We start from the raw sequence: 20,570 nt of genomic DNA, 5'->3' as shown, positions 1-20,570 counted from the left end.
AATACCCACTGTGCGTGCACAGATTAATTGACAGTATCTCCCCTCTGTGTAGGAAGGAGCACTCAAGAGGAAAAGGGACCAGGCTCGCCGCAGGACACGGGCAGGTGCTGCTTTTGAATCGGAAAACAACAACAACAACAACAACACGGCAGAGAGGAGTGAGGAGGAGAATTTCAAACCACGAGAAAGACATCACTGCGCGCTCTGACAGCCACTGAACCGAGCGCGCTGAAGGGCATCACACCAAGGATGAAACCATGGCAACACATCTTTTGTCCTGGGATGAAAGAGAGAGAAAAAAAAGAGAGCGTGATTGCGAGATGAGGGAGGATCAACTGAAACAGACCAGCTGAAATTAATTTGCACTAGTGCCCGAGCACAGTAAAGACACTAAACAAGTGTGTGTGCCCCCCCCCAGAAAAAACAACAACACACACTTGGATTGCTCCTCCTTGGGCACCTTAAAGCAAACTGGGGAAGGAACACAGACCCATGGTAGGTTCTTGGGCTTCGGGCGGGGAGTGCTAACCTTTTGGAAAAGGGAGGAAGCGCTTCAGCTCTAAAAGCACTTGTTTGGCTTTTCTTCACGTGACAAGCCAGTGAATAGGAAAATAAAGGGGGGGGGGGTCGGAATGATTAGAGGAATTTTGGCACTGCTGCAAAAGAATTTCTAATAAGGTTTTAAGAAAGATGTTATTTTTTGCGTGCTAAAGAAATCTACGAACACTAGGAATGTTTATTGTGAACTATTTTCTTCAAGTATCGCTTCCTGGGAAGAAGGGAGGGTCAAATTTGTCTTCGTGTACTTCAGACTGCCTTTGAGAATGTTTCATTGACAATCAGAATGTCCCAAGCTGTTTTAAACAACAACAACAAAAAGAAAAAGATGGCAAACATGAAATGCTAAGTAGAAGTGCCATGCTGTCTTGTGTCCAAGCAATATCTCTCCTAATAAGCACTATATGATACATTATCACATCATGTTAAATTAGTAATTTTTGTGTACAGATTGTTCATAGGTTGTTCTCACTTTATGGGTATTTGCTCAGTATGTACAATACATAACATTTAGTTTTATGTACATAACAATACTATATGACTTACACACAAGAGTTAATCATCCGAGTTTTTTTTTTTTTTTTTTTTACAGCTGACCAATACATTAGACTATGATTGTATACCTTTTTTATTTGTAATGTTTTTTTTAACAAGCATGGTTTTATTGGTCAGTGATTTTTAAGTTTTGTGGCTTAAAAAAAAAGCCAAGAAAGTGCAATTTCTTTGACTGTTTACATACCCTACATATATACCCCCCCCCTCCCCTCTTTCATCTTTTTTTTTTTTTTTAAAGTGCATCGCTGCAAGTGTATTATAAACTTTATAGCAAAGGTACATTTAAAAAGAGTTATCTAGTTTGCATGACTTGTAACCTTTGCCTGTTGCCTCTAACGATGTGCATCTGGGGGGAAAAAAAGAAAGAAAAAAACGTCATAGAAAGTACGATCAGATTTGTATTTTGTTTTTGCTTATATATCTAATAATAAAAAGCATTTTATGTCTACCAACTGAAAACCCTGCCAACTCTCTTGGTGTATGGGTTAACACCATGCAATGGCTCGACGGGGAAAGATTCCATTTCGGCCTAACAGCGGCACCTAGCGGTGTTTACGTTGCTTGGGCAGTGTTTGTCCTCCATAATGACCCATAATAAGAGGATGTGTGATCATAGCTGTAAGGTGTGGGGGAGGGCTGCGGATCGCTCTCGGGAATCGTTTCTCCTCTTCTGCCCTTCAAAAACAACCATGGCCACTATTTATAGCGCAGAACCCTCCCGAGGACATTTCAAAGGGCGTTGTGTTTTCCAAGCGTCCTCTCGTCTTCGAAAGCACCGGCTTAGTGACGAAACAGATACAATATCGTCGTTTGGAAGCCGGAGGAGGCAAAATATTTGTTTGTAAAAAAAAAAAAAAAAAAAAATGGGTGGAAATGTTCGACGCTTTTAAAAACGACGGCGCTCCAGTTACCACCGTGACAGGCTGTGCGCATGCGCGTAAATGTCGCCGTCAAAACAGCTTTGGCGGGAGACAACTTTAGATTTTATGCTGAGGGCGCCTCTCCCAAAAAGAATGAACGTCGCAGTCGTCGAAAAAAGACCGCACAGTGACGTCCTATGTGACGCAATAGAACGCGTTAACCACTGTACAGTATTTGCAAAATGACCATAGGGGTAAAGAAGGCGAGGAGCGTACCGCCCCCCTATAAAAAAAAAAAACTATTATTATTATTACAAAAATAATAACAAAATAAGCAGAGGCAATATTTTAAACTCCCCTCTTGCACAGCAAAACGGCTACAGCACGAAAGGAATACAGAGCCACCATTCTGCATGGCAATGCAGCTGAACAGGACAGGTTTATAAATTAAAAAAAAAAAAAAAGGAATATCCATCCATCCATCCATTTTCTGTACCGCTTCATCCTCACAAGGGTCGCGAGCATGCTGGAGCCTATCCCAGCTATCTTCGCGCGAGAGGCAGTGTAAACTGGTCACCAACCAATCGCAGGGCACATATGAACAAACAACCATTCACACGGGCAATTTAGAGTCTCCAATTCATGCATGTTTTTGGGATGTGGGAGGAAACCGGAGTGCCCGGAGAAAACCCAAGCAGGCACGGGGAGAACATGCAAACTCCACACGGGCGGGGCCGGGGATTGAACCCCTGTCCTCAGAACTGTGAGGCAAACGCTCTAACCAGTTGCACACCGTGCCACCCCAAAAAAGAATAAATACTGTAAATATTTTAGACAATTAATTGCACAGTATCTCGACAACGCAAAATATCCGCAAAGTTTGACCTGTAGTAAGTAAGTAGTGAACGTCCATTACCAACTACTACAGCAATCGAAATGAGGAAAAAAGTGCTTTTATTGATTTTTGGTGTGTATTTGTGATGATATATTTTTTTATTTTTTTATTGCACACAGTTTAACAAAAATGCAAGATATCCGCAAAATTTGACCTGCAGTTAAGTAGTGGACTCCCATTGCCAACTACTGCAGCAAACAGATTGAAAAAACAAACAAACAAACAAAGCAAACATATTTTGTTTGCTATAATGGTGATTTGTTGAGAAAAGTGTTATTCATGATTTTTAGTAAATATTTTTGACAATTAATTGCACACAGTTTAATCAAAATGCTAAATATCAGCAACGTTTGACCTGTTGTCAGCAATGGACTCCCATTGCCAACTACTACAGCAAACAGATTGAAAAACAAACAAACAAACAAACAAACATCTTTTGTTTGCTATATCATGGTAATTTGTTACACATTTCTCTCGCTGTGTAACTGCAGCAGCTGTAGAGGCACACACCAAAACATCCCCGCCCCCAAAGATCCCATTTTAAAAAGGCCATAACACTTGCCCATGCCAGGACCCTGGTTGGCAACTTGGCATCCCTAACCCATGTGACGTGGATTTAACCAATGGCAGACGAGTGCGGTGACTGACTTTATTTTCTACGGCATTGACTATTTTTCATTTCAAAATTATTCGACCCTAGTGAGGATAAGCGGTACGGAGAATGATTCGATTTTGAAAAAAATAAAAATAAAATAATACATTTTAAAAATGACAGACCAACAAGTTTGGTTCATACGGATACTAGTTTTATTTGGTGTATTTACAAACAAGCACATGCAGGAAGTGGACAGTGACAGGGACACTATTGTGCAGCAATCATAGTAATAGGACACAGGGCAGGTCTACAGGCTACATGACACCAGAGACGAGGAGGGGGGAGCTACTGACTTACTACCCATGGTTGCACTCCCACAGGCTGTGCTTTCCCTGACATGAACACGTACCCTCACAGCTTTCACAACCCAGGAATTGGACTCAGAAAGAGCAATAAATAGTACATCCAAGAAAGAAATAACGTGCAAACGAATGCATGGCGCTCATTACCTCACATTGGGATAATGGCAAAATCATAAACGTGTCGTTTCATGTTCTAGCGAGACGGATTATTTCTTGCCAACTCGTCCATATGACGGCAACAACGTGAGTCGTCAGTGAGGAGCACCGGTCTAACTTAATGCTACTGTTGCCACGGGGACAGTAATGCTACACTGCCATTCGACACCGAAACAAAAGTGTTCCCTGATTTGATCAGTAAGAGATACAAATAAAACATTCCCTCATTGGTAAACATTTCACTCCATCTCTCTCTCTCTCTCACTCTTTTCTTTCAACCTGAAATGAAACGATTGAGCCCTCAACCCTGCAGGGGCTGCAACCGACGACTTTCCAGCAAACTGAACAACTCAACTGTATTAACCGACGTTTTATGCCTCGCCAATTCTAAACATGAGAATAATGACTAAAAGACGGCAAAGTACTGTGTATGAACATAACCGCTGCCACCGCATGAGCATTTTCTACTACCACTGTAGCTAATATCGATGAAGTGTGGGGGGGGTGCGCGCTTAAAATATGGCAGCTTCACGGGTTAAAAGTGGATGCATAAGCCAACAAACCAGCAGACATTATCATCATCATCATCAGCGCCAACATACATGAGGCGGTTTGCCTGCTGCATTCACTTCAGATAGTGAGAGCGCAAAGATTAATGAGCCCATGCCAGGTTGAACCAGTAGGAAATTAGTTAGCCTTAATAACTTTGTGATAATCGGAGGGTGCTATTATATTTCCTCAAATAGCAGCCATAGGCTCAACTGCAGAGAGTACTCGACCTTTATTTGACGGAAGAGGCCTTTACGCTTGTCCACTGATTGTTCGACGAGGAATAGGCTGTGTAGCTGCTTCACAATAGTATCGTTGCAGTTTCTTCTTTTGCGTCACGTCAATTTGAGGCAGCATTTACTGTGTCACCTGAAAAAAAGGAGGTGGTTTTTTTTTTGTTTTTTGTTTTTTTTGGGAATGAGGACGACTGGCAACCAGTCCAGGGCCTCTCTCGCCCAAAGTCAGCCAGGATAGGCTCCGGGTCTAAGCGCTGGAGAAAACGGCTGGATGACGAAGATTCATTGAGGCCCGGCGTCGATTGGGGCGGAGGCCACTATTTGAGGAAATGCGGAAGATGCGTTTTGAAGTGATTTCAAGACGTGACGCACGCAGGAAGGAAGATATTGGATTTCAAACACGTACACCTCGTTGTTTGCATGACGACCGCTCGAGAACGATTCCACCTGTATCGTCGCTGTAGCAACAGCGTTACGTTTGCGCTTTGTGTTTAATGCAATATCAATATCACTTTATATATATAGACAGGGATATTTATATATGTATTTATATGCTTTATATATATCTATATTTATACAGCAGTAAAATGTCAAACACGTGTGAACCGAAGGGGGGAAAAGGTAAATGAGGGGGTGTAAGGGCAATACAACACACATGTACACACAGCTACAGTTCACTACATGATCACGTATGCAACAGGAGGTTCTGGGTCAGTACTCCCAACGTGACCGCCCCCGTACTGTCGACCAGGTGGCGGTCGCTGATCCGCGAGTGATTAAGTGCCCTTAGATCAGCGGCTGCCGAGGAAAGCGGACAACGCGGGAAGGGCATTTAACGTGATATTTTACTCAAAAGTCGTGATTTGACTCACTTTATGGTGAAATATCCCTCTAAGAGTACTGGAACCTCGTGCGAACCTCTATCAGTATTTGCCCAAGAATAGGTATTTTTTGAATGTTTTGTTTTTCATCCTTAATTCACGGAGTCCAGCTGTTGCGGCGTCACATGATGAGCGAGGTGTAGCCAATCGGTACCAGGCCCTCTCGGTCTCCCTGACGACAGCGGATCCAGTCTTGGCCGACGCCCTCCAAGACTACGAGCTCCTCGCCCTTGCGGAAGCTGAGCTCGGAGCCCGCTCCGGCGTGGTCGCACAGCGTTCGCACAGACCTGAGGAGCGGCCAGAGGCGCCGTGTGAGCCAAACAAATGCAGGCAATGACATCATCCCTATTACCGGAGGCTATAAAATTCTAACCTGAGGCTGGGGGAGGCGAGCATTTCATTTGTGGAGTGACTCAAAAATATTGCAACATTTCCAAAAGTACACAGAGCGCCACTTGGTTCGTAGTTTTATGGAAACAAAACTACTGTATTGCAACAGTGAAAAGCTTACATACAGTTTAGATTTCAATTGTATGTGCTGGTGATGTTATTTTACCATGACAAGTTTGATAACCTTACTGACTTGACCTTGAATTATATTCAGCAAAAAAAGAGTGGTGGACAATATTATGTTATATTTTATTTGTTGCTGATTATTTTTCCTTTGTTTCGAATATTTCACTAACTTTAGCACTGGCATTCAAATTGATGTTCTTTGTATTTAATCAAAATGAGACATTTGTAAAAATCTGCTTTTACTTACTTACTACATTTTTGGCTATTTTCTGACAGACCAAACCAGCAACTGAATCATAATCTATTTTTGTGCATTTTCTGCACTGTCAATTTGGAATAACGTCCTGTTTTTGAAAAAATGGATGGAAAATAAAAATATTTTTATGACTCATTGAAAAAAAAAAAAAAAAAAAAAAAAAAATGATTAATTGATTACTAATTGTTAGTTTTTAGCCCTAATATTAAGTAACATGTTAACATTACTAACAGTCAATCATGTATAGGGTTGGGCATGGAGAATCGAGAACCGATTGGAACCACGACTAACGTTCCGGTTCTCCCTCAACCGTTCAAATTGAAACATTTCGGTTCCCAGTTTCGATGCCTAGTCCTCCAGCCGCGAAAAAGTGGCGGCGTAAACCAACAAAGAACGCGCACAAACACGTGCTTGTTTGTGCCCAACGGCGGCGGCAAACAAAAGTGTGTTTTACATTTGTTGAAATAAATGACCAGTCGCCTCAGTGCAACACTTGGAATCAGATTTATAATGTGCAAAGGAGATTTTATTCTTCTCACAGTCTCATCATCCCTTGTGGCTGCTTGTTCTTTTGAAATCTGTGTCATAAAATAAAGACCAAAAAGGCAAAAAACAAAACTCATGCTGCAATTTTTCAACATTGTGTTCCACTCCCTCCCTGCCAACTGCTAATAGTCTGAATTAAGAAGCATATGAAATAATAATGTTGTCACATAGCAGTTTAAAATTTGTGACTAAAATAGAAATAGTATTGCGGCAAAATAATCAGTATTCTTCATTTGTTGACATTTTTTTTCATATACATTTAAGCCCCGCTATTCGCAGGGGGATAGGGACCGAGCCTGACCGCGACAAGCGAAAATCTGAGAATAATTAATGCTCCCTTAGAACGTCCTGAAAAAAAATACAATTCCGAAAAAACTTCAATAAGTGGGGGATTGGGGGGAAAAAAACCCACAAATAAGCGGGGTTTTCCGGCAATCACAGGGGGGAAAAAAAATTGCCAAACCGCAAATATGCGGTCAACTGAATACTAACATGTTTTTTTACTTGGCTATTGAAAATTAAATAAATGTGCGATTCAAAGGTGCAATAGAAAAGCTGCATTTTGGTTGGTTGATAAAGTAAAAGACCTGGTGTAAAAAAGTACCTGTGTGGTTTGTCTGTCGTCTCTGGAGTATCAGCCGCACGTTCTGACACAGTGTGACTTTCTTCCATTGGTTCTGGGGTCGCCCTTAAAACCGGGAACGAAGTGGTGCTCACCATTCGGGTCAGCGCCGTGACACCAGGAGCCAACCACTGCGAGGGACGCCTGGATGGTTGCATGTACAGATAGAAATGATATCTCATCTGTGGAACCCACCCAGAACAATAAAATGGACTCACTTGCTCAGTGGTCCTTGAGCCACTGGAGTATTGGGGCTTTTTGAAGAAGTAGAGCCAAAGAGGCGACCCAGACTCCAGGGCACCTGTGCGACAGAATTAACTGGGGCGAAGTCGCTCTCTGTCTGGGCCTGGTGATCCTGCAGACTGGTCCTCGCCTCTTCAGTTTTCCCGGTGGCCAGGTTGAGCTCGGCCAAGTTCTGGCTCAATCGTCCTCCCCACCGCATCACAGCACCCCAACCCTGCTGGATCACCTGGGATTTTGAAGACAAATGTGAGCTCTGAATAGTCATGCATGACTGTCAGGATGCGAGTACCTGTCCAGCCTGCTGAGCGAAGCTGTCCTCCTCCATGTTCGGAGGAGGTAGTTCCCCAATCCTCTTGTCCTGGACCCACCGGAGCTGGGGACTTGTGTGGCCCAGAGTGAGTGACCACCCTGCATTACTAGGAGTAGTTTGACCCTCTTCGGCTGCCAGATGTCCAGGACCCGTAAAGTCTACCTCCGAGAGACGTTCCACGTGTCTGCCACCTCTCTTTTCAGACCGGGTCGCCTTTGTCGATTGACCCGAATCCTGAACGGGGGGACTGCGCACCTGTGGGGCGGGGTTGTGGGGCTCCAGGTGGTGGTGCTGGAAGAGCAGGTCGAGGTTGAAGGTGAGCAGGCTGAGAGGCTGCAGCATGAGCAGCAGCTCGTCGAACAGGTGCTGGCAGGCGCTCAGCGACAGATGCATGAAGGAGGACGGACGGTAGTACGCGTCCAACACATCTGCGAATCAATAGGTTACCTGTGAAAACTAGTTGCAGAACCCCGAACACTGCATGACTGTTCGGCCGGATCACTCTTGTCTGCGTGACAAAGGTGACTATACTGTAATTTACAAGCAAAATAAAACAATTGAATATCAAATTGCACAACTATGTTGCGGCTACGCGGCACGGTGGCCGACTGGTTAGAGCGTCAGCCTCACAGTTCTGAGGACCGGGGTTCAATCCCCGGTTCCGCCCGTGTGGAGTTTGCATGTTCTCCCCGTGCCTGCGTGGGTTTTCTCCGGGCACTCCGGTTTCCTCCCACATCCCAAAAACATGCATGCATGCATTGGAGACTCTAAATTGCCCATAGGTGTGAATGTGAGTGCGAATGGTTGCTTGTTTGTATGTGCCCTGCGATTGGCTGGCAACCAGTTCAGGGTGTAGCCCGCCTCCTGCCCGATGATAGCTGGGATAGGCTCCAGCACGCCCGCGACCCTTGTGAGGAGAAGCGGCTCAGAAACTGGATGGATGGATGGATGTTGCGGCTACCTCAAACCGAAATGGAATTGAAGCCTAAATAACGTCATTGTTAAGGCCTGTATTTGTACTACTCTTTAGTGTTTCCCAGTGTCAAAATGACTGTGGGGAAAAATGCCATTAAAACAACAAATGCACTTACCGCTGCTAGACTGAAGGTGAGACACCCAGAAATCAAGCTGCTTTGAACTAGAAAAAAAAAACAAGAGACTGATTGATAGATCTAAATAAAGACACCATTTATTTCTGTAAAAAACAAAGCACGCACTTGAGTAATCCAAGGACGAAGGCATTGAAGCGGTGTTTGCTCTGTTTCAGCTGAGGCAGTTCGCCAACTCGAACTTGAAGATTGAAAAGGGCTTGCGTTTTAGGACCTGAATGATCGGGAGAAATGGATCGAGTGCATAAAAGACAGAAGGAGGGGAACAGTATAATTGCTCTTGTGTGTGGGGAAAAAGAAACAACAAACTCTCAGGCCATTTATAGTGAGAATTATAGCTGAATATACTGTGCAGCTCTATTTCACTTATGCATTCTCCAACCTGGCCGTGTTGAAGCCAGAACCAAATTCCAGGCTGAATTTGGCCTCCTGCCTGCAATCAGATCACTCTGGTGAGGCTTTAGACCGTCCGTCAGCAGGCTGTGGAGGGCGGGGCAGAGGCACTGCAGCACCAGACGGCCCAGCGATGGATTTACTGTGCTGTCTCCTGATAAAGCCTGGAGACAGGAGGGGAGGAGGACAATACGTTAGTTGATGGGAGGAGAAAGCACGCAAGATACGGCAAATCCAATGCATCATTTGCTTTGAGATGGAATGCACGCGGAAAAGTTGTTTTAATGACCTTTTTGTACAGCAATCAGTAGCCTCTTTTACAAATAAATCACACAAAACAGACACATCACAGCTTTAAAGAAGCTCCAGCATCATAGTGGCATCAATTGCACTGATAAACCCTTCGAAGCATAATGGTATGACCCATCCTTGAACTAAGAAGGCGCTAACTAGGGCTGCAGCTAGAAAATATATCTAGAATCGATTATTCTACTGATTATTTGATCGCTTAATCGAGTAATCGGATAAACATTTTTGCAAATTTTAATTTCAAAATAATGTTTTGTCAAATTGCGGTTTATTAACTCATTATTGTTTATTTGGTATAGTTTACGGATTACAAAAAAAACAAATAAACAACAGTTAAGCAATATCACACAAGAGGGAGCGATGTGGTACCAGCCAGCCTTTTTCAAACCGATTAATGCAAACGGCTTCTAGCTTGCTAAACACTTCTGAAGCTGCTTCAGGTTCAACTACATGTCAATTACAGGTTCTTTATACTATGGCTGCAAATAATATTTATTTTCTAAATAGATTAAACTATGACTTTCTTTTTCATAATAATGGTGATTCAGTGACTGGTTTGGTCTATAACATGTCAGAAAACAGGCCAAAATGTTCATTGTTCATTTGATAATCAATGAGTTGTCAATGAATCGATTAATTGTTGCAACTTGAGTGCTAACACAAATATGACATCACGCCACAATTGTTTTTTTTTTTTGTTCCTGGTGAAGGTGTGTGCTTTATTGAGTGACATTTTAGTCAGCATGTTGAGACACACGAGACTCTAAAACAGCGCAGTGGCTCACCTTCTGAACTAGTGTCCGCGAAGAACTGAACTGGGCCAAGACGGCTTCCACCGCCACACCGACCGCACTGACGAGAGCTGGAACAGGAGTATCAGTGTACAGTAAAAACACAAAGAGGTTGACACTGCAAAATCACAAACACACACAAAAGTGTAACACCAATACCTCTCTTTTCCAGCAGGTGCAGAGAGGAGAGGCGGTATCCCGTCATTGGATGCAGCACATCTTCGCCCATCCAGACCGCGTCACCTCTCTGCACGGCTCCAGCGAACGACGCACTGCGAACAGCTGGCAGCGGTAACAAATAAATAAATAAATGAGGAATGACTTAGAGGAATAAAAACTCAAATTTAACATGCGCAAAAGAAGCTATGGCAGAGAGAAATTTCATAACTAAAAATGTTACTAGGTGTCCTCAGCGATGAAGAGGAGTCAGAAAAAAAGCAGATGGTACTACAGATGATTAGAAGAGGGAGTGAGTCATAGCATAGCATAGTTCTCCATTATATGGTTCTTCTTGTATTATATTAGTGTATATATAGGTATACAATAGATTCTGACAATCTGTTTTCACAAAAAATAGGATCTGATATAAATAAAACTGGGGAATATCTAAACTTTGTTTTACTATGTCAATCAAACCCTAATAAAAAAAAAAATTATGGAATTAAACCTACACTAACTAAACGTAACTACAGTACTGGGATTGAAATTACAGTGCGGCTCTAACTACAGGGTTTGGTGGCAAAATACAGTGGAACCTCAGAGTTTGAAAACAAATGGGGGGGGGGGGGGTGTTAACTTTCGGGAAACATACACCTCAAAATGTAACCAAATATGTGGTGCCATCACGGTCAACATGCATGACGTTATACCACAGATTTCTATTTCCATTCATTCTTTGAGGAAAAATAGTTTCCAAATATGAGCAAATTGGAGGTTAACCAATTCAACCCTAAGAGGTTCCACTCTAGTATGCCCTAAACCCCGAATTAATTTTAAACGATAGAAAACTCACAATATTTTCGGTAATGTCTGCCATTTGGTAGAGTGTGTCGCACAATTGGCTATTTGTTGTTTTTGTTTTTTTGTTGTTTGGGAAGCAAAGCATACAGAGGGGTCGTCATGTTGCTGTTAATTGTGCAGAACGTCAGCAACAGACAAAGAGGCAGTGTTACTCTTGTATACACTCCACAGTGCAGGTTGGGGGTGGATTTGGCTTTTGGGTGAAATTTCATGATGAACCTAACAGGCACAATAATCTTTTACAGGTGAAGTTAATTGACCTCCTTTTAACTTTTGAAGGCACATGCCCGACTGGCCAATATTTCAGTACTTTTTGAACAACTTGACTTTCCACCTAAACATTTCCTAGGACGTCCACATCCATACCTTTCTGTGACTCTTCCAGTCTCTTTGTTGCAACCCGCTGATGACACTGTGATACTCTCAGCTCTGCGGCCACTGCCAAGGTACTGTTGATCCATTTTTAGATGTTGTTTTGATCTCATGATGTTAAAATGTGAACAGCATGATGAAGAGGACAATTTAAATTTCAATTCGAATTGAATCATGACATTTATTAGTTGATTCATGAATCAAATACCTGTTGTGAAATCAGCTCCTGATTAGCGAACATCAAGTTGTGCGAAAAGTACTGGAACATTGAACAGGTGGACATGTGCATTCAAATGTTTAGAGGTCAAATTAACGTCACCTTTCGAGGTAATAGTGCATTTAAAGTTCATGCTAAAATTTCCCCCAAAAGCCGCATATCCCTAATTTTGTTGTGAGCAGTAATGTACTGTAATATGTGAACATTCAGGAAATATGGAGCAAAAAAGCTGAGGGTTGTTATTGTTTTAACAACATTTGTCTTGCCTGTGTTCTGAATACACAACCCTGCCACAACTCAGGACTCTAACAGAACAGACGAGTCACACAGAAGACAGATGGACAGAAAAGGGACAGTGAGTGGCGGTACCCAATCAATCTGACAGAAGCAGATGTCAACCCTCGGAAGCCTATTTTTGCAGCTTTAAAAAGGACGCGACATAAGACGACTCATTGATATTCTTTAACATTGATTTCTGATTGCAATCACGACACAGTAGGGAATAAGGACAATTAACTAAGGAGAGAACAACAGACATGGCAGAAGGCGGAAGAAGAGAAAGAAAGATCTTACTGGCCACGCGCGGCTGCTGAGAAGACTGGTAGAGTTTTGGGGGTAGAGGGGGAGCACAGAGGGGTATTGCAGGGTACAGGTGCGGGTAGTAGGGCGGGGCGGCAAGGGCAGGCAGAGTGTGAGAGCGGGGGAAAAGGGGAGAGCTTAGGCCGGAGCCCGCCACGCCAGGAGGTAGCGCCCCCGTGCGTTGGGGAGGCGAAAGGGCTCCAATAGGGGAGAGGCGAGGAGGCGAGCCCCCGTGCAGTGGGCAGTGCTTGGAGCGGTGTAGGTAATAAGTGGGCAGAGGGGGCAGCTCTTTGGACGTCTTGGTGTTGTTAGCGTTACGGTCTGTTTGCTTTTTTTGAGCGCATGGATTCGTCATCATGACATCTATGTTCTTATAAGGGGTGGTGCATTCTGAAGCATCCGCAATACTCTGCCTGTCACTGCAGTATAGCGAGTCCGAATTACACTGAGAGCCCAAACTGTCATCGATTCTGCTACCACTGGGAAATTGAGTTGCTGTATTTTGCCTTACTTTCTTCCCAGGGTTGGGAGAGCCAAAACCAACCCTGGACTGGTAGCTAAACACAGCACCAGAATGAGCCCACTGCGGGGCTCCTTGCGTCTCTGAAGACTCTCGGCCGATGTGGGCTTGCGGCCTGGAATTTATATGCAAGTGCCTCTCTTGACAGGAAGTAGGGGCAGCGTGGAGGAAGTAGGGCTCGGGAGGCCGGGTAAGGGACAGTGGGGGGGAGGAAACTGCTTAATGCAAAGGTGCAGGAGGAATGCAGGAGCACAGTGTACAAACAATGGAGACATCAGAATGGGATTGGATAGGAAGAAGCAAAAAAAAAAAAAAAAAAAGTGGTAAACAAACGGGAAGGAGAGAGATGCAGATAATGTTAGTGTCTGTTGAGAGAAAAATGCACACTTATGAGTGTAACACAGCAGAAAAGACACAGTCTTCACATCATTTCAACAGTTACAGTGATTCATGAAAAGCGGGACATTTGCATTTTAGCTGGCTGGACACGACAAAAGACGACACGCAAACTACAGGCGAACTAGTCCATGTGTCAATCAACAAACAAGCTACAGCTCTCGGTTGCACTTTTCATATTTGCCTATTGTATGTTAAGCACAAGCAGCAAAAATAAAAATAAAACAAGGATTCTAATGAGTACTTCTCGTGTCCTTCCCTCCCTCCACTTGCATTTTGAGTTCCTCCACACGCTGAGTCAGACGTCAGCTAGGACAGCAACGTTCACGAGTCTAATCCGTCTCAATTAACAGTAAACGTCCCTACAGAACACGAGTAAATGACACCACAAGTTAACCATGTAATTCTACTCAATAACTAGCGGTTCTGAAAGAAAGAGCAAGAACAAGTTTAACAATACAGTACCTCGTTTTGACTCAGGTTATTTGAAATTAAACACGCAACACTTCCTGTTTCGGGGCGAAGTTGTCGGTAATTGGTCGAGATTCTAAGCCCCGCCCGTACAAAACTTAAAGATGTACACACCTAAAAAGGTTCAAATCATGTGGACACGTATATGCTGCAAATTAGCCTTAAAACATATTAGATTCTCAGTTTAAATGACTCAGTAATTGTGGTAACAATGATTGGCAGCAAACGAGATAACACACATTATAGTTTTTTAAAGGGAGGTAAAAGAAATGTGGTGACTTTACCGGAAGACTTTCCACCTTCTTCCTTCTCTTGGCCGCCAGAGGCAATGAATAATTGAATGAGACAGTGATGACATCACACTCAGATAACCAGGAACTGGAGACTTTCCAACCTTCTCCTCATATTACCTCCAGCATCCATCCCCTTTTCACACACACAGTCATCCCTCACAGTTTGTCCCCTCACTATCTTTAAGCATAGTGCAGCATGCCATTCTGTGACTCATGCTCATCCTCCATCTTACCACTCCTGTTCCCTCCAATATGTTCTTAACTGTTACCTTAAATTATATTGTCAGTCTCAAAATGAGTCTTAAAATGGGGACCATGTGAATACACCCTCGGCAGAAAAGTGAAATAGTGGTTAGCACATCTGCCTCACAGTTCAGCGATCTCGAGTTAAAATCTCAGCTCAGGCCCCACTGTGTGGAATTTGCATGTTCGCCAGCATCCCAAAAACATGCATGTTTGATGAATTGAAAATTCTAAATTGACCATATTTTTGAACGTGAGTGTGAATGGCTGTTTATCTGTATGTGCCCTGCGATAAAGTGGCGACCAGGTAGTTGTAGTTGACCTCTCGCCATAAATCAGCCGGGATAAAGATTCAGCTCAACCTTACGAGAACAAGTGCTCAAGAACATTTCCGGATGGATGAAATACTGAACACGCACGTAAGTATGAGAACATTCAAACTCCACACAGGAAGGCTCAAGCTGAGATTCGGACCCAGAACATTCAAAACTGTAATGCATAAGTGCTTAACCACACTTCCTTCTCTGGTGTTTTATTGAATTATTCTAATTGTACTTGACAACTCTTCTGTGCTGTTTTATTATACTGAGTGTTTGTGCAACGCAGTACAAAGATACAATACAGTATATGGACAAAAGTATCGGGCCAACTCCTGATTGATTCAATATTTGTCGTGTGTTTGAATACTTGCTACTCGTCATCTCAGGACCATGTATGTAAACCGAGGATCCCCTGTATAGTCAGTCACACACGATCTGTCCTTCACCATTGTACACACATAATCCTTAAATATAAGACTATACCATGAAAATGGCTTCTCACCAGCGGTTCTGGGTTCACGTGTCTTCCCTCCATCGGCCTGTCCTCGCACCTCCGCCTCCTCTTCTTCCCGCTTCTCCTTGTCCTCCATCTTCACCATGTCTTCACGCTCCCACTCTTTGCCAGTCATCCACAGGCTGCTGTCACTGAGTGAGGAGCCCATCTTGTCGCCTCTTCCACTCGCCTCGTCCACCCTCTGCAGCATCTCCTTCAGCGCCGCCATGGAGGTGAGCGCTGGCGGCGGCTGCATGAACAGGGCTTGGGCCTGAGAGGTATACTCCCACTGGCTGCCTTCGCTGCCCTCCTTCGCCCGTCTCCACTTCAAGTTGTACAGTATGTCGGGGTCCGGGGTGGTAACTGAGGGGTCGGGGTCAGGGTCGGTGATCACCTTCGTTGTAGGTGCGCCGCTCTTGTTGCGGTAACGCAGCTCTTTGAAACTGGTGACCTTTGGAACTGGGGAGCTCTTTTTCACCATTTCCATGTGCGATTTTCTTAATTGAGTGGGCTGCGGCAGGAGATCAGCGTCGGGCGTGAATGCTATGAGCCAATCGAAGCGCTCGGGCCGTGCGGAGTTAGCCAGGAGGGTGCTGACTCTAAGAGGTGGCACGCTTGGCGGGATTGGGGGTAAGGGGCGAGGTGGAGGAGGAGGGGGAGGTGAATCTAGTGCCTCACATGGATAGAGGCGGGACTCGAAGCTTATTTTTGCCTTAGTGTCCTGCGTGTGACTTAAGGTGGTGCTGTAATAAGTGTCCGATGTCATAATGCTGCTCTTCTTCCGTCTTCGAGCCATCTCTGAGAATGAGGTGGTTCTCTGGGCCTCTTTGCCCTCCTCTGTCTGACACTCCCTGGGTATATCTGCCCTTCTATCCCCTGCCAACGTGGCTCTGCTGCTATATGCATCTTTTCCCATTAATTCAGGATCACATTCCTTCTCCTCTCCGTGTATTCTGAACTCTCCATCTTCCTCCTCCAACGTCCCAACGCAGTCGCCAAGCTCTGGGCTCAGTTTGAGGAGCTCAGCTTGGGTCAACCCTGCGAGCATCAACAACTTGCGGATCTCCACATCCAGAGCGTGGAAGGAAGGAGGAGGAGGAGGCAGTGTTGGTGGCAGTGGTGGGGGTACACCTGGAGGGGGCAGGGCGGAGGAGATAACAGGCGGAGGAGGCAAAGGTGGTGGGCGTGTGGTAGGAGGCGGTAAGGAGAGGGGAGTCTTTTCCTGTTCTGCTTGAAGGACGGCAAGGCGTTGGGCCTCCTTCCTGGCCAGGTGTCGCCTCCGAGGTGGAGGAATGGGAGGAGTCGGGGTGGGGATGGATGGAGAGGAGGTGGTGTAAAGGGTGAGGTACGGGACAGGTTTGGAGGTGGGGAGGGGAGGGATGGATGGCGGAGATGGGGGCAAAGGTTTCTCGCAGCGAAAGGTGGTGAACGTGGGAGAGGAAGAGTTGGGCGTGAAGGTTGACAAGATGGGTGAGGTGGAGACAGCCATGGATGTGGTCTCCCGGCTGATGTTGATGTAGGTGTGGAGGTCGGAGTTGACGCTGGCGTGACGGGTCGGAGGCTTCGGTGGGCGAGGAGGTAGCTCCGCGGGGGATGGGGTGTGGGAGTCCGGAGCAAGAGGATCGTCACAGTCTGACGGCGCGCTCAGGTCCACGCCGGCGTCTGAAAACTCCTGAGATTCTCCCATGAATCCCCCGCTGCTCTTGTACAGCTTCCAGCCCATGCCAACGCTCCCCATTTCATCCATGATGTCAGCGAGGTTCTGCTCCTCCAGATCGCCAAGATCAAGCCCCTTCTCATGGAGTCTGGCTACGTACGCCAGTTTGATCTCCCTGTTGACCTTCTCCAAGTGATCCAGATGGTCCAAGCGATCCCTCAAGACATCCCAATTCTGCTCGCCCTCCAAATCCCAACGGGCCACTTGGATCAACTGACTGAAACGCTCCATTTTCCCAAACTCCCCGACTGATTCCAGGAAGTCAAGCAAACCCAGCTTTGTGACTTCTGGATCATCTTTGACTCCCAAGTAGTCTGGAGAAGGGGTGTCCAAGGCTGAGGGATAGCCCTCATCTGGGGATGAAATGGGGGTGTGTGACGTCAAAGTGAAGGGAATGCGCCTGATTGGTAAGGAAGGGAGAGAACGTGCAGGCGGCTGACATTGCGAAGAAGACTCTTTGATTGACACCGACAAATGCTCTTGGTGTTGGGGAGTGTATTGATCGGTGCAGTCCGACTCCAGATCGGAGCAGGAGCTAATGGAAGTGGAGGAGGATGAGGTAGAGGAGGAAAGCGAGAACTCCAGCAGGGAGGGAGGGCAATCGCAGCACGAGGGCACCAGGGTGTCGTCGTCATCCTCGTCATCGTGGTCGCCATCGTCGTCGTCTTCGTCATCGATATCAATGTCCCCGCTGCTGCTCTCATCATCCTCTTCCTCTGATTTGATATCTTTCTTGTCATCGAGATCTGCTTTTTCTAACATCTCTTCATTGGCGGCGAGTTGGGGAGGAGGCTCCGGCTTCACTTGAGAGGATGCCCGAGGCTGCTCCTTGGCCCCCGTCTCATCTTCCCTCTGGGGCGCCACGACCGGAGGCGGAGGAGGAAGCTGCAGTTGGTGCCTGAGAGAAATAGTGTTGTTGTTGTTGTGGTTATGGTTGAACATGCTGTTGTTGTCCTGCGGCGAACGGCCATCACAGCACAAGCACGGCAGGCTCGGCTCGTTGCAATTGGGGTCAAGAGGGAGAAGGGAAGGAGCTGGGGAAAGGGGAGATGAGATTTTGGTCGCCGCTGCCACCGTACGGACACTCTTCGGTTTGGGCTTAGCTGATTTAAAGGGAACAGAGTTCTGTTTTTGTGCACCAAACCGGCTTTGACTGAACGGTGCTCGAGGCTGCACCGCCGGCCTGGTCCTGGAGGGAGCGACGGGAACTTTAGTCACCTGTCTGGGGGAGGACGAAGCGATGGTGTTCTTGTTTTTATCCTCCTTCTGAACAACGCGAGACTTTGGTCCAGCGTGGGTCGCGGCCCGCCTGCTGGTATCGAAATGCCGCGGTTTGGCGGGCTGAGAGGAGCGGCTGGAGGACTGCATTCTGGTAATGGGATTTTTTTAAAAGATGTTTTGGCTGCTATTGTAACAAACGCTGGGCCAAGCCGAATTCTGATGCATTGTGATGGTCACATCTTGGACTGACTTCGAAGGCCCTGAAATATCAAAGCAGACATAAGGTGAATATTAATAATGTGCAATATATGATGTTTTTGCATCACTCTTTTCAAGATTAAGCAATTATCTACAGCAGGGGTGGGCAACCTCCAGGTTCTGTGCCATAGAGCAAGCGGATTTGATCCAGCGTGCCATATAAATAAATAAAACCTCAGAACTGTTATGAAAAGAAAAATGTAACCTACAAATGAGTACACCCTGCACTGGTCGTCAGCCAATCACACAAACATACACAAACAACCATTCACACGAAGAGTCACATCTAGGGATCATTTTGAGTCTTCACTGAACCTAACATGCAGGTTTTTGGAATGTGAAAAGCACCTAAGAAAGCTAGGAGATAAAAAAAAAAAACGTATTGCAGGAATAATTAACACAATAAATAATATACATACAATATATGAAATATACAGTTCATAAAAAAAAATTATAAAACAAAATTAAACTACTACTTCAATTTTCCTTAAATAAAGGAAGGATTTAAGGTATTATAAATGTTACTTATGTTGTAGCCGGTAAGATTAAACTAATCCTCCTTTATTAAAATTACAATCCAATTTATACCCTAACGCTATTCATCATCATCATCATCATCATCATCATCATCATCTGTTCGGCCTTCTCGCTGCTGGTGTTGCCCGTCTCCGTCTGTGCAGCCACCCTCCCCAGCTCATATGATAATGAATATGAATGTAATTTTTTTTTCTTGTAAAGAGAGAAAAGAGAAGCACAGCATCCCTTACAGCGATGAAGGGCTGCTTTAAGTGGAGCATGAAATAATCAGGCAGCAGCGAGCAGCGAGGCTATTGCTCATTGCTGCACTGTCCCCTTTTCACGTCACCGGAATATAAATCACACACACGCCTCATTCTTGATTGTCACGTCGAGGACAACAAAAGAGAGAACGCAAGCTCCTTGAAAAATAGGAAGTAATGCCATGTAATTTGACTCTGCTGACTGTGTACTGTATTGAGCCTGCATCTATTGATCCTATAGACATGATGGAGACTGGGAGGAAGAGAGAGGAACGGAGAGAGGAGGGGAGGTACCATCCGCATCGCCCTCATATGAAGGCCCGTCCGCTTTAATGGTGCTCATATTTACAGTACACTCTAAAATAATGTCACGGTATTTACATTTTTCGTTTTTTTTTTTTTTTTAATGACAGCGTTAAAGCGGTGGATGTGATTCGTGAGAGAAGGATTCACCACCCCGACGACCATCCTGGTATTTTAGATGCACTAGTCAACAAACAATGTAGAATTAACATGACATAGTTGAGTACTCACCTCCAGGAAGAAGGCGTCCATCTCGTTCGCTTCAGTCCGTGTCGGAGTGGCTCTCTCCCGGACGCGAAAAGCGTCAGACTCCAGGTCCTCTCGCGAGCGTCGAGAGTCCGCGGACCGCTACGACCGAAAGAGGAGAGAGAGAGAGAGAGAGAGAGAGAGAGAGAGAGAGAGAGAGGGAGGGAGGGAGGGCGGGGCTCAGTCACGTGGTCAGCACTGCTCGCCCCGTGTGTCACGTGACTCCCGCAAGAGGTGTAGCGGTCCGTTGAGACACGCTGACCATACCTCTTCAGGCTACTTGTTTTGTCAGAACATCTCATTCTGTTTGGAGTAATGACTTTCTAACCCTCCAACTGGCTTTCATTCGAACTTAATTGCAACGAGTTACTTTTCCTATT

At 45.3% G+C, this 20,570-nt stretch overlaps 2 protein-coding genes across 10 annotated transcripts in view; one reads left to right on the top strand and one right to left on the bottom strand.

Annotated features, from left to right (window-relative positions):
- LOC133401323 (histone-lysine N-methyltransferase ASH1L-like) overlaps positions 1–3,981 on the top strand; it is a 32,946-nt gene extending 28,965 nt beyond the window's left edge. For 6 of the 7 annotated variants that reach the window (XR_009768405.1, XR_009768404.1, XR_009768403.1 and 3 more), the window contains one exon: positions 53–3,981. The gene's annotated coding sequence lies outside the window, so the exon portion shown is untranslated. The remainder of the gene's footprint in view (positions 1–52) is intronic. The other variant, XR_009768406.1, reaches the window with a different exon arrangement.
- Positions 3,645–20,291, bottom strand: rusc1 (RUN and SH3 domain containing 1). Of its 3 annotated transcripts, none has more exons than XM_061674179.1 (12): positions 20,176–20,291; positions 15,676–18,864; positions 12,925–13,668; positions 10,902–11,024; positions 10,737–10,813; positions 9,632–9,806; positions 9,358–9,463; positions 9,232–9,278; positions 8,120–8,568; positions 7,806–8,056; positions 7,570–7,731; positions 3,645–5,934 (listed from the first exon to the last, which is right to left on the bottom strand). In XM_061674179.1, exons 2-12 carry the CDS (start codon positions 18,749–18,751, stop codon positions 5,769–5,771), a joined length of 5,376 nt encoding a protein of 1,791 aa, XP_061530163.1. In that variant the 5' UTR covers positions 18,752–18,864; positions 20,176–20,291; the 3' UTR covers positions 3,645–5,768. The 3 variants fall into 3 exon arrangements, with proteins under 3 accessions (XP_061530163.1, XP_061530164.1, XP_061530165.1); XM_061674180.1 differs by having other exon boundaries at positions 12,925–13,665; XM_061674181.1 differs by lacking the exon at positions 12,925–13,668.
- Positions 20,292–20,570: the final 279 nt, after the last annotated feature.

Source organism: Phycodurus eques, chromosome 4, assembly GCF_024500275.1.
Source record: "Phycodurus eques isolate BA_2022a chromosome 4, UOR_Pequ_1.1, whole genome shotgun sequence".
Classification (NCBI taxonomy): domain Eukaryota; kingdom Metazoa; phylum Chordata; class Actinopteri; order Syngnathiformes; family Syngnathidae; genus Phycodurus; species Phycodurus eques.
Note: the sequence above shows the minus strand (reverse complement) of the source record. Positions and strands in the feature narration are given on the sequence as shown.

Coding starts and splice junctions, on each gene's coding strand:
- rusc1 (XM_061674179.1), bottom strand. CDS start 18,751: ATGCAGTCCTCCAGCCGCTCCTCTCAGCCCGCCAAACCGCGGCATTTC. Junction 10,814..10,901: donor GCACCTGCTGGAAAAGAGAG/GTATTGGTGTTA, acceptor CTCCTGTTCCAG/CTCTCGTCAGTGCGGTCGGT. Junction 9,464..9,631: donor TCTGGCTTCAACACGGCCAG/GTTGGAGAATGC, acceptor CCGATCATTCAG/GTCCTAAAACGCAAGCCCTT.